This window comes from Zerene cesonia, chromosome 8 (assembly GCF_012273895.1).
Source record: "Zerene cesonia ecotype Mississippi chromosome 8, Zerene_cesonia_1.1, whole genome shotgun sequence".
NCBI lineage: Eukaryota > Metazoa > Arthropoda > Insecta > Lepidoptera > Pieridae > Zerene > Zerene cesonia.
In genome coordinates this window covers 5,619,485-5,632,875 of record NC_052109.1, presented here as the reverse complement: position 1 = coordinate 5,632,875, position 13,391 = coordinate 5,619,485, and the positions used below count along the sequence as shown (strand labels likewise).

Genomic DNA, 13,391 nt, shown 5'->3' with positions numbered 1-13,391 from the left:
CCTTCACCTGGGGATAGATTATAATGTAAGTAAGAGATTTCTCTTATTCAATATAAATATTTTATGTATGCAGTTTTTCCTACCATCTTTAAACAAGTTAAAAACAAGAGCTCTGTCATCAAAATATTAAATTACAATAATATAATACCATTGGTTTTAAAGTGAAACGACTACAATAGCAAATAATTTTTAGTATAAAAGATGATTTAACATCGATATTTTAATTACATTACATTTATAAACATCACAATCATAACATAGACCACTTCATTCCGGTCCAGTATCTCGATGTGGTACACCCACAGTACCCAAGTGCTTCATGTCTGGTACCGATCTCACCATTGGCGGCGGGCGGGTGGGCGGGGCGCGCCGCCTTGTCGACGGGCGCGGTGAGGTCCCACATCTGCGCGGCGCCCGAGCGGTGGCCGCACAGCAGCAGGCGGCGCGGCCGCAGCGCGCCCTCGCACTGCACCGCCACCACGAAGCAGGACACCGGCGACCCGTCCACCGACCGGATTGTGCACACCCTGTAGTTTATTTTATCTATTTAACACTAATCGTAAATCGTATGTCAAAGTCAAGCACGCTTCGATACGAATTGGGCCAGCTCGCACCGGGGAACTACTACACTCCTACAGGTGACCGGTGTGAAATAGCTTACTGCTGTGTTTCATTCGTGAGTGGGAGAGTCGAAGGCCTATATCCTTTTCCTTACCCTTCCCAGTCCTTTTCTTTGTTTTTCTCGTCAATCCTTCCTTATTCTCTTTCCAGTTTGAGGTCGGGCTATCCATTTCTAGAGGCGTAAGGTCTGCAATCGGCCTTACGCCTCTCCAAATATTCATGGGCGGTGGTAGCACTTACCATCAGGCGACCCACGAGCTCCATTACCAAGGATGACATGGCACAAAAAAAAACTAAAGTACAAATTTATGTTAAAACTAGCTGACCCAGCAAACGCTGTTCCACTTTACTCTTATCATTTAGGAGTATGAAATATAGATATTGGCCGATTCTCAGTCTTACCCGATATGCACACAAAAATTCATGAGAATCGGTCTAGCCGTTTCGGGGGAGTATGGTAACTAACACGTGACACGAGAATTTTATACATATAGAGAAGAGATAACAACATCAAATTTATCTTTTAGTTTTATAGCATTGAAATGGTTTATAAATGAGTTTTTTTTTCATAGAAAAGGCACATAAAACCGAAAGTGGAGCAAATTCGATTACTGATTTTTTTTGTTTGATTAGATCTTGATTCGATCAAGGATGTCATTGCTACGGGTAGGCATTGGATAAAAAGACGCGGGTTCGAATCCCGCCTCGTGATCAAATTTTTATATAGTTTAAAAAAAAATCTAATAATTTGTACGTTAATGTGAATAACAGCCATACACACGGTGATAGTCGCAGCTATATATTGCTAAAAGCAAACTAAAGCAATGCTAAACTCAAAACTCAGAATCAAACGTTTATTTATTCAATTTATTCAAATTATCACTAGCTGTGACCCGCGGTTGAAACCGCGTAAGTCCGTATCCCGTAGGAATATCGGTATAAAAAGTGCCTATGTGTTATTTCAGTTGTCCAGCTATCTACGAAGCAAAATAGTATTATTATTCACCAATAGATGTCAGGAAAAAAAAAACACGAATAAAACACGAATATGACATTTTCTAAAAAAGATTCCTAGCTAGATTCCTATAGTATTCCTATCGATTTATCGCCCCCGAAACCCCCTATATACTAAATTTCATGAAAATCGTTGGAGCCGATTCCGAGATTCCAATTATATATATATATATATATATATATATATATATATATATATACAAGAATTGCTCGTTTAAAGGTATAAGATAACACATTGATTTGTGAAAACAGTTTCTACAGAGAACCGGCAAGATATCGAAAAGAAAAGTCGGCTGGATGTAACAATTATTGTACATTAAAATGTTTATATGTCGACTTATTATAAATTTGATTGAAAGAAATATTAAAATTAACCATCGGGATTATAAATACCTTTTCCCATTGGAAGCTAGACGGACATATAACGTATCCGTGTCAGGAACCACTTTTTGAATGAATATTTGTTCTTCATCTTGTTCTCCATAGGGTCCTGTAAAACGTAATATGAAGATTATTTAGTAAAAAAAAATTTATTTCGCCCCGGTTCCACGGAGATAGTTGTAGTAGTAGATGTTTCTTGGACTTTTGTAAATTTTTTAACTGTTAGTATGCTAATCCAAGCTAACCCAAATACAACAAAGCAAAAATCCTTAATACCGTTTTAATTGTAATTATACTTCGGCCGTTCAGAGAATGCTTTCCTGACACCTATCAGTTAGTCACGACTAGTGATGGGCACAACATAACACTGAGTTCGTTACCGTTCCTCCAAAATGAACCGCCGCATTATCTTAAGACTATTTTCGTTTTAAATTGGCGGAATCATTTAAAATTTATATTTTCGTTATTTAAGTGGAAACCAAAAAAAAGTAATTCATATAACAAAATTGAATGAATAATTGAATGTGGGTACAGAATATTAATCAGACTCCGATTCGCTTGAGGAGGTGGTGTCTTCATCATCATCTTCGCCTACATGTATAATTATATTATTATCAATAATAATTATATTTTTATATTTCATAAAAGTTATTTTATAGTCCATTATTTTCAAATTCTTAAAAAGAAAAACAAAACGTATTATTTTATATCATAAGTATAACTGTATAAGAACAGATAACGATACTTGCCTGTTATTTTTAGCACAGCACTACAAATATGAAGCGCTGACATAACCTTGTAATAGCGCAGTATATTTAGAAAAATATTGTTTACCAAGTTATTTGACACCAAAATTAGATGGCACAAAATTATAACATTCATTGATTATTGATATAATAATTTTTTTTAATGCTCATCAATTGTTAAAACGGTAAACAGCAAAAATATTTTTATTTTAACTGCAACGCCATTACAAAGTTACGTCGTCAGTTTAATTGCGACGTGTCAGGAGCGCATTCTATAAACGGCCGAACTATAGTATAGCTACCTAGACTTTCTTTCATACATGGAGTATTAGATTAAGTAAATTCCATTACTAAATGATATATTATAGTGGATTATTGGTGAGCCAAAAATCAGGCCTGGGGTGTCATGTTTCCAGGTGTCCAGGTGTCATGTTTCCAGAGTGGCATCCTTTTTTTCAGGCTCGCAACCACACATAATATTATCATATAAAATTATTACTTCATTTTCTACTTTATTACTTTATTTACTATATTTTATTCTTTTTTTTTCTATTACTATCTATTGTGTGTGTATGTGTGTGCGTGTGTGTGTGCGTGCGTGTGTGCGTGCGTGTGTGTGTGTGTGCGCGTGTCTGTGCGTGCGTGTGAGTGCGCGAGTGCGCGTGCGCGCGTGTGTGTGTCTGTCTCCATTACCGCAATCGTTATGGGCCTGCGCGGTGGGCGCCTCCAAAGCGAGCACTTTGAACGCAGCCTTGGGCGTGGTGCCGGGCTGCGTGGAGATCATGCCGCGGAACCGCGTCACCCGCCACGACCGCACGTGGTTGTACTCGCTGCACACCGAGATCAGGTAGTTTTCTGATAGCGATACCTGCAATTTTAAAATCTTCAGTTTGTATTGCGTAATGTACTATCTGCGCCGCGCGGGTTCGCCCACGGACGTGCCCAAATATTTCTGGTACATAGGCTACATCACTGCCGATTATCATTAAAATCCGCTCAGTGATTTTCCCGGGAAAGAGAAACGAACACATTTTCGCGATTATAATATTATATCGGATCATAAACAATATAAGTAGAAATGGTAAATTTTGATAACAATTTTTGATCTAGCAGCTTCGATGCATATTTAACAGTTAGCTATTGAGGATGATGCATTTGTGTTATTTGTTATTCGTTTTCACCTTTGTAGACCAGGGCCGATAATTTTTGAAACCAAAAAAAATTACAGTAGGATGAAACCCATTAGAAAAGGTGGGAAATATGATCAAAATGAAAGGAAAAATAAATTACAGACGATTCGAGTTCGGGAAATGGGGGGGGGGGGGTTAAGGATAAAAAATAGTTTATCTTGATTTCCGGCAAAACTACAAGTCCTATGGAAAAAAGTTAAAAGGCAAAGTTGTAGTATTCAACCCCACCCACTTCCCGAACTCGGATCGTCTGTAATTTATTTTTCCTTTCATTTTGATCATATTTCCCACCTTTTCTAATGGGTTTCATCCTACTGTAATTTTTTTTCATTTTTTACCATTTTTAAAGGCTTCGGCCCTGGTCTATTGCTAAAATTAGGTAAAAAACTTTTAAAGATAGACTGGAAACAAAAGTAAGTTATAGTAAACTAGCTATTGAAATATGTTATACGCTAGTATAACATAAGCCGGGGCGGAACTAGCGGTCCGCCCCAGCTTCGCCCGTGTTACATATATAGCCTATGGCCTTCCTCAATAAATGGGCTATCTAACACTGAAAGAATTTTTCAAATCGGACCAGTAGTGCCCGAGGTTAGTGCGTTCAAACAAACAAACAAACTCTTCAGCTTTATAATATTAGTATAGATTATGTTCAATTATTTTTTTGTTCTATTATTGTGGGAGTCGAGCACGCTTCGGCACGAATTGGGCCAGCTCGCACCGGGGAAGTACCACACCCCCACAGAAAACCGGCGTGAAATAGTGGCATGCCACTGTGTTTCGTACGGTGAGTGGGGGAGCCGGAGGCCTGTTTCCTTTTCCTCACCCGTCCCAGTCCATTCCTTCTTTCCAGTCGTTAATCCATTCCTTTTCCCTTACCCCAAAAAAGCGGGCAGCGCATTCGCAGAGGCCCTACCTTTGCGAATGTTCATGGGCGGTGGTGATCGCTTACCATCAGGCGAACCACCAGCTCAGCTGCCCGCTATGACATTAAAAAAAAAAAAAAAATTATGAACTAAGCGTAAAAAATATCACAAATAATACAAATACCTTTGTAACCGGACTCTGATGAACAGTGAAAGTCTGGAACAGCTGTGGCCCGTGACCGACAGTCTCCGGGTGTTGTACAATAACACGCACTGAACCATAACGCGTACCGTACGCTATTTCTAACCAGTTACCGCATAAACCTTAAAATATTAGTGTGAAATGTCGTTGTTATTTTTGATAAGAAAGAAAAAGAGATATCTTATACCTTTAAACGAGCAATTCTTGTATATATATATATATATATATAATTGGAATCTCGGAATCGGCTCCAACGATTTTCATGAAATTTAGTATACAGGGGGTTTCGGGGGCGATAAATCGATCTAGCTAGGAATTTTTTTTTAGAAAATGTCATATTTGTGTTTTATTCGTGTTTTTTTTTCCTGACATCTATTGGTGAATAATAATACTATTTTGCTTCGTAGATAGCTGGACAACTGAAATAATGTCATATTCGTGTTTTATTCGTGTTTTTTTTTTTCTAACATCTATTGGTGAATAATAATACTATTTTGCTTCGTAGATAGCTGGACAACTGAAATAACACATATACACTTTTTATACCGATATTCCCACGGGATACGGTTACGCAGCAGTCTTACGCGGTTTCAACTGCGGGTCACAGCTAGTGTAACATTAAAATGATGTGATCTGTAGTTAGTAGTATTATGGTTTTACTAACATGTGATACCAATATACTAAATATTTATCGAGAACAATTCTCATCAATACAGTCTAACAAATATTATTGAATATCCTATTTACTTACTCGTTTTTGGCGTTAGATAGACAGATATAGCGGTAATGGGCTCTTGATTAGGATCCTTGTATAGTTGCGTCACAAGCAAATCGTTATCCTTCATACGCAATGGGAATTTTTGCATATCTGAAAATGAAAAGAAAAATCACGCTATCACAAGTTAAATATAATATTAACCAAGAAATGATAATTTTTAAAATACTATTAAAAATGTTATATTATAATAAAATTGTGGAACTGTTACAGAAATGTTAATGTAAATGTTATTTTTGGCTGAAATTTCATTTGAAAAACATATTTTAACTACCTGTTGAAATGTTTCTATGTCTAATTACATTTTAACTCAATATCCTTTTAACGACTATATCATCTTCACCTTAATTTTCGAAATTAATTTCTTACCAATATAATTAACAGCACCAGTAGCAGTTCCAAGAAGTAGAAAGGAGCCGGCAGTATCATATGTGGTGAGATGGGCCACATCTTGCGTCTGCCAGTGTTGTGTGCTGGTGTGCCATACACCAGCTTTGCTGCGGCTACCCGCACCGCTTAGTGCTACGAGCTGTGGACCTACGAAGAGCAGGTGTTCTACTCTTACACCTAGGTTAAATGTACCTGGAAATTGTGATTGTTATTAAGAATTAAACTTGCATATTTTAAATGTATAATCAATTTAATTCTATCGCGACATTGAAGTATTTACTTACACCATACTGTTAATGTATGAAGTAATTTGTTTCATTAAGGAAATGGTTTTTCTGCAAATGTTCATGGGTGGTAGGTAATCGCTTACCATCAGGGGAACCATCTGCACAGATGGCCCTAAAAAAATGTATATTTACCGACCTGTAATGATTACCGGGTTTACCGCGCGATATATTAATAAATAGTACACAAAAGGTTATAAATAGTGTAAAAATTTGGTACATAAAATATTGATTTTTTTAAGTAAGACCTCACTCACCAATCAATGTCCTCCTAACAGGTTCGGTATGGGTAGAAAAGGCCCATAATCTGACTAGCGGACCACTCGAGACACCGAGCATCACATCAGTGCCAGCGGAACTGTTCCCACCAGATGTGGCTCCGCCGGTCTTAGCATTTAGCGCTATACGCTCTATGGTTGATTCTTGTACTGGCGATTGAAATGCTACATACCATCCACAGGAATCTGTCAATCTGTTTAAATGTCAAGAATGTTAATATATCTGAGTTGCGTTTTTTTGTGGTGAAGAATAATCCTACTAATACTATATACTACTTCTTATCCTACTAATATTATAAATGCGAAAGTTCGTGAGGATGTGTGTATGTTTGTTACTCTTTCACGCAAAAAACTACTGAACCGATTGCAGTAAAATTTGGTACGTAGATAGCTGGACAACTAGAATAGGCAACTTTTTATCCCGATATTCCTACGGGATACCGACTTACGCGGTTGAAACCGCGGGGCGCAGCTAGTATCACTATAATTACAATAGTTACCCAATGGTCGAAATTTGACCATTACCACAAAAATAAGTACATTTGTGTGGGTCTACAAATGCATTGTAGTTTGCAATGGCTTTTTTTAACACGCAATTTTCGTGAAAATGGGTATGACACTTTTATTTGTGTTATTATGTAAAAGTAGGTGAATTGTTCATTTGTCATCTTAAGCATTCCATTGATCCGTTGGTATAAAATCCCTTCTATCAGAAGAGGCGTTTTATTTATACTTCATACGAAATGTAATTAACAATATTAAAAATCTATTTCATTTCATTCTTTTACAGTAATGATATCTGACATATTTAACAGAAAAAATTAAAAAGAATGTTTAAAAAAGCTAAAACTATTATAATTAATAAAACAATATCAATACCTGTATCCAATAACATAATGAGAGTATGCTACAGCAATCCAATTGTGATGCGCCTTTATTATTTGAACCTTCATGTTTTCTGACCAAGTGTCTATAAACCAAGAATAATATTGACAATTAATAAAATGTTTTTTTTATTTTATAAAATTATTAATAATTAATGTATTATGAAACTTACTTTCATTTTGTTTAAGACCTTTATGACATTCAGCATTGCCCAAAGATGCTGCTCTTGAGTGTCCCCTGCCACATCGACTGAAATTAAATATCATAGTTATTCAATTCATCTCAAGTAACTAGTTAGAATACTGTAGATATTAGGGCAATATTAGGGTATAAATTTAGGAGAGCATTAAACTACAATTATCTAAAGTATACTTTGAAATTCATTTTACACAAGTCCAAAAAAGAAAAGTAAAAAAAATTCTACGTTAAAATTTTCTCAAGTTTAAAATATAAAAACTTTATTCATCCATATTAACATGGTATATGGGAAACAACAATGTTACAAACTAATAATCTCAATGCCAGGCCATGCTCATTTACAAACCTCAGTTGATCTTGTGAAGGAATGCGCCCCACTGTCCTCAAGTCTAGTGATGAATTCCTAGAGTGTGATCTAACAGCTGCCACATCAGAGTTGGATACAGTAAGATTTTTCCGTGAACCATTATTACCATTTCTCCCAGAGCTTCCGTTGCTTATTGGAGGATTTGCTAGAAGACATTATAACAATTATACTAATAGTATAAATAATATTCATCATAACAATAAAAAAATAAATAAATATGTAATTAATTATGGACCATAAACTTTCATTTTCATCTCAATTTAATCTAAAAGTTAACATGATGAATCCTATGTGTTGTAAAACTTTCAAATCTGGTAATCAAATGGTGGCTGATGACTTACATGGTGGTGGGAGGTATCCATAAAATAGTACATCCCCGCATGATGAATGGTTTATTTCATCACATAGTGCCAGTCGCCTACTAAGAGGTGTTATACCAAAATAATCACACTCATGCCTCAATGCTCTTATATTTACATTGTTTAAATCAATATCCCTTGTTCTTAAGAAATTAAGGATTAGACCAAAAAGGTTTGGATCTCTATCAATAAATATAGCCCCAGTTTCATCCCGTACTGTTGGAATACGGCCACTGAGTAAAGCTGTAAAAAACGTATCTGGTACCCATGTCAAAGTATGCCATGATGTTGCAAATCTGTAATATTGAAAAGACAATTACATATGTAACTGTATGTATTTTCAATGGAATATTGAATGCTTTGCAGATGATCACAGTAACAAAAAGAGCACGAAATCAATGTTTTTCAAGTGAAAGTTAGACAAGCAAAAGGTATAAAGCAGCAAAGTATATAATTAATACAAAAGCACCTAGAGAATAATAGTTATCCTCGTATTATACATTTGATTGTTTCCCAAAATTATTATTTTATATACAATGAGTAATATAAATGTTACCTTGTACCACCTATATTTAAATTAACTATTTCTTGATAATTAGTCATGAAGACTAGTTGCAAATTGGGATATGCTTAAAACTATATATATATATATGTCGGTATATTATTACACCTATGGACGTCAACAATTTATTTTAATTTTTTGTTTGTATAATTATTTTATAGCTGATCTTTTACGTTTCACAAAGAATTATTAAATATTTCAGTCACCAATTAGCAAATAATGTCTCTGTCAATTATTATAAACAAAACAATGTCAATGTCATCATTGCGTTTAGAAACTTATTTTTCTATAAATATATTTGTTGTTTATTTTAATAAAATAGATCAGAATAAATTTGTATTCCCTTAATAGTAATATTGTACATAAGATTATCAGTCTATAACATGTAATTGACTAGTAAATAGTGGCTATTTAAGAAAGAATAGTACTTAGGAATAAAGATTTGGGTAACTATCATAAGACTTTTCTTATCTGGCAAGTAATTTTAAGAGAGACGTGTCAGTCAGTGAAAAGTCAATCAATTTCAATAGATTTGTATTGTTGGAATTCATATATGAGAAATAATTTTTCAAATAAAAAGACTAGTGAAAAGTATTTGTTCTAGCAAAATGCCCGCAGCTACTGTGGCTAAGCCGGGCCATGGTCCTAATCAAGGCATATTCCACAATACAACCGGCTTTAGCACGCTTATCACGGTTACAGTTCTGACCCTTGCTTGGTTGGCCGGCTTTGCATCCCGGCTTTTTGCAGTTATTCGCTTCGAAAGTATTATTCATGAATTCGATCCATGGTGAGTTTTTCTTCTTTAATTTAATGGCTATTTGATATACGTCACGAGCGCCGTTTATTTCAAAGTTATGAGTTTGTTTCAGGTTCAACTATAGATCTACTGCGTATATGGTGCAGCATGGGTTTTATAATTTTTTGAATTGGTTCGATGAGAGGGCGTGGTACCCTTTAGGAAGAATTGTTGGTGGTACAGTTTACCCAGGTCTTATGATCACATCTGGTACCATACACTGGATTCTACACACACTTAATATTCCCATTCATATTAGAGATATTTGTGTGTTTTTAGCCCCTGTGTTCAGGTTTGTGATGCTTATAGAAACATTGGTCTTTTTTTCCTATTATTTTACACATTTATTTCAACCTAAGGCTAAGAAGAACTTGTTTATTTTCCGAAACAAGAATATAAATATCTATATGAAGCTAAATTTACTTTTTAGATTTAAATTAACTGTATTCTATTCTATACATATTCAAAGCAAATAGTATACAAATCTATTTATATAAAACTGAACAAATATTCCAAGGAGGTTCTTGTTATTTAGTTATTAGTTCTTAGCAACATATACCATAATTTATTTTGAATTTAAATCCACACACATTAACGGAATAGCGGGTACAGATAGTTTTAAATATAATTATGTGAGTGCTATTTGTTTATTTTTTTATTGAACAAAATGGCTTTGAGATCTTTTTTTAAATCTTCACATTCAACAATTATGAACTGTTTATTTTAGTGGTCTTACTGCAATAGCCACTTATCTGTTAACATCGGAATTATGGTCAAGAGGAGCCGGTCTGTTTGCTGCTTGCTTCATAGCAATAGTGCCAGGGTACAGCAGCAGATCTGTGGCGGGAAGTTATGATAATGAAGGAATAGCTATCTTTGCATTACAATTCACATACTATCTGTGGCTGAAAAGTGTTAAAAGCGGTTCCGTTTTCTGGTCAATTTGTACAGCTTTGTCATATTTTTACATGGTGAGTTATACTTTTAATTGTTAAACTGAAATACTGAATAATTGAGTTAATTGAATAACAGAAAAGTAAATATTTACATAATGTACATGTGCTGTTATTACAATAAGTAAATTTTGTTATTTATTTTGATATTTATATATTTATCATGTAAATTTGAATGAATATTATTTAATCTAAATTCTTTTTAAGGTGTCGGCATGGGGTGGATATGTTTTCATTATAAATTTGATCCCCCTTCATGTGTTTGTACTGCTGATAATGGGAAGGTTCTCTCAGAGACTATTTGTCAGTTATACAGTGTTCTATATCATAGGATTACTGTTCTCCATGCAAATACCATTTGTCGGCTTTCAACCAATCAGAACTAGTGAGCATATGGCTGCATCAGGTGAGATATTACTACCAATTTGGTTTGATTTTTTAAAATATGAATGTCAATAATTTTTAGGCTATTGTTCTTACAGATCTATTTAAATTATCGTCTAGATAATATATATACATCTCTCTCTACTAGCCCAGAAAATAAAACAAATTGCAAAGTTTCCTAATCCAAAGAAGCAGAGGAAACACAATATTTTAATTAAATCATTATTGACATAAAATAATATTTTAGGAGTATTTGCTCTACTAATGGCGGTTGGAGCTTTGAAGTATTTACACAGTCTGAATCCTAAAGGACAGTGGAAGCAGTTACTGATACTTGGCACACTTGTAGCAGCTGGTGCTGTGTTCCTCGTAGTTGTTCTGTTGACCTACATGGGAGTTATTGCTCCATGGAGTGGACGGTATGTTATTTGACTGATTTGAAAGAAGATCTTATCTGTAATACTACAACTACTAGTATAGCACTTCTGATATGCTTTTTAAGAGTTGAAATAAATATTTTAAGAAAACATGTAATGATTTTTTTATATGCAATATAAATTTATATGACCAAATTGTAAATTCAGCATCAAATTTCAAAAATTATTGAATGCGTGCAGGTTATGTTCTATCATGTTGCAACCTGCTTTAATCTACAAAATGCTTAATTTATAAAATTTGTATTGTGATAAAATTTTTTAGCCATTAGGTTCCACCTCTAACTATATATTATATTAATGACGTATTGTAAAACAATGTCTTAAACATTCTGCAATTGTTAATTGTAAATACCAGTCGAAATTAACATAATAATGAAGCTAGCAAATGCACTTTGTTATTATAATGTGTATCTGTTTGCATTATTAACATACCATTATACATGCAATACTCACTTTAGTGGAGACAACAAGGCTCAAATATGTAGCTGCAATGCTTATGTTACCAAATGCCGTACATAGTTATGTTAATAATTTTACTCTCAATGTTTTATACCACATTGTGCATAATTTTTTAAGTCTGGATAGTAGTTCAGCATTTAATATATTTTTAGATTCTATTCATTATGGGATACAGGATATGCAAAGATCCACATTCCTATAATTGCATCTGTGTCGGAACATCAGCCCACCACCTGGTCATCATTTTTCTTTGACCTTCATGTTTTGGTTTGCACCTTCCCAGTGGGCTTATGGTATTGCATCAAGAATATAAATGATGAGAGAGTTTTTGGTAAGTACTTAGTTATTTTCTACATAATATGTGTTTTATTGAAATATAATCATAAGTCATAGCTGATTTCATTTAGTGCCTGAGACTATTTTTATCGACATCAAAAAAAAAAGCAGGAGGTTATCAATTTTTTGTTTTTTACCTCATAAGTTTGTAATGGGTGAACAAATTTTTATGATTCTCTTTTTTAAGTGGAAGCTGGTGCCTACGATGTGGTCCCATTTAAACTTGGTCTAGTTCTGACATTTTGAAGGCGAATTAGATTTTCGTTAATAATCATTATTAGCTAATACGAAAATTTCTAGTACTGTTACGACATTACAATACTAATATAATGAAATAAGTTCTCCAAGTATGTTAACACTTTTATCTGTGTTTTTATTTATATTCATACATTGTCATTTAGTAAACGGTAATAATTTTAATTTAATTAATAACACTGTTTTTTTAATATGTTTGATATTTCCAGTCGCGCTATACGCCTTAAGTGCGGTATACTTCGCTGGTGTGATGGTGCGGCTGATGCTAACACTCACTCCGGTGGTGTGCGTGCTGGCCGGGATCGCTTTTTCGATTATATTGGATCTAGTGCTGAAGGAGGACGAACTACCAGTGGTGAATGCTGAAAGTGAAGAATCAAAGAATCTTTATGATAAGGTATGTATGCTATCATCATCAAAATAATCATCAACTCATGTGTATGGGTATGGGATACATTAAAGTTTTTAGAACTTATACTACATGGACTTTTTTTTGTTTAATTTATTGATTGTAGTATTTTATTGATCCCAATGTAATGACATTTTTATGTTACTAGTACAATTGATTGTACGGCTGTAATCAATATTCATACTTAAAAAAAAATTGATTATATACAGTTTAAAAAACGAATTTATCTATGTAATTATTC

General features: G+C 34.3%; 2 protein-coding genes across 3 annotated transcripts in view; one reads left to right on the top strand and one right to left on the bottom strand.

The window, feature by feature from the left end:
- LOC119828730 (BTB/POZ domain-containing protein KCTD3) overlaps positions 1 to 9,340 on the bottom strand; it is a 9,531-nt gene extending 191 nt beyond the window's left edge. The window contains exons 1-12 of the mRNA XM_038350973.1: positions 9,113 to 9,340; positions 8,539 to 8,852; positions 8,177 to 8,342; positions 7,805 to 7,881; positions 7,627 to 7,717; positions 6,727 to 6,941; positions 6,165 to 6,377; positions 5,772 to 5,888; positions 5,003 to 5,142; positions 3,456 to 3,630; positions 2,029 to 2,125; positions 340 to 527 (exon numbers count right to left, since the gene is read on the bottom strand). Of these exons, the coding sequence (XP_038206901.1) occupies positions 340 to 527; positions 2,029 to 2,125; positions 3,456 to 3,630; positions 5,003 to 5,142; positions 5,772 to 5,888; positions 6,165 to 6,377; positions 6,727 to 6,941; positions 7,627 to 7,717; positions 7,805 to 7,881; positions 8,177 to 8,342; positions 8,539 to 8,852; positions 9,113 to 9,159 (1,840 nt within the window). The 5' untranslated portion in view covers positions 9,160 to 9,340. The remainder of the gene's footprint in view (positions 1 to 339; positions 528 to 2,028; positions 2,126 to 3,455; positions 3,631 to 5,002; positions 5,143 to 5,771; positions 5,889 to 6,164; positions 6,378 to 6,726; positions 6,942 to 7,626; positions 7,718 to 7,804; positions 7,882 to 8,176; positions 8,343 to 8,538; positions 8,853 to 9,112) is intronic.
- Positions 9,341 to 9,621: 281 nt separating this feature from the next.
- The window catches only part of LOC119828417 (dolichyl-diphosphooligosaccharide--protein glycosyltransferase subunit STT3B), an 11,452-nt gene continuing 7,682 nt past the window's right edge, over positions 9,622 to 13,391 (top strand). For both annotated transcript variants that reach the window (XM_038350556.1, XM_038350557.1), the window contains exons 1-7: positions 9,622 to 9,908; positions 9,991 to 10,209; positions 10,645 to 10,888; positions 11,078 to 11,276; positions 11,502 to 11,673; positions 12,303 to 12,481; positions 12,951 to 13,138. In XM_038350556.1, the coding sequence (XP_038206484.1) occupies positions 9,727 to 9,908; positions 9,991 to 10,209; positions 10,645 to 10,888; positions 11,078 to 11,276; positions 11,502 to 11,673; positions 12,303 to 12,481; positions 12,951 to 13,138 (1,383 nt within the window). In that variant the 5' untranslated portion in view covers positions 9,622 to 9,726. The remainder of the gene's footprint in view (positions 9,909 to 9,990; positions 10,210 to 10,644; positions 10,889 to 11,077; positions 11,277 to 11,501; positions 11,674 to 12,302; positions 12,482 to 12,950; positions 13,139 to 13,391) is intronic.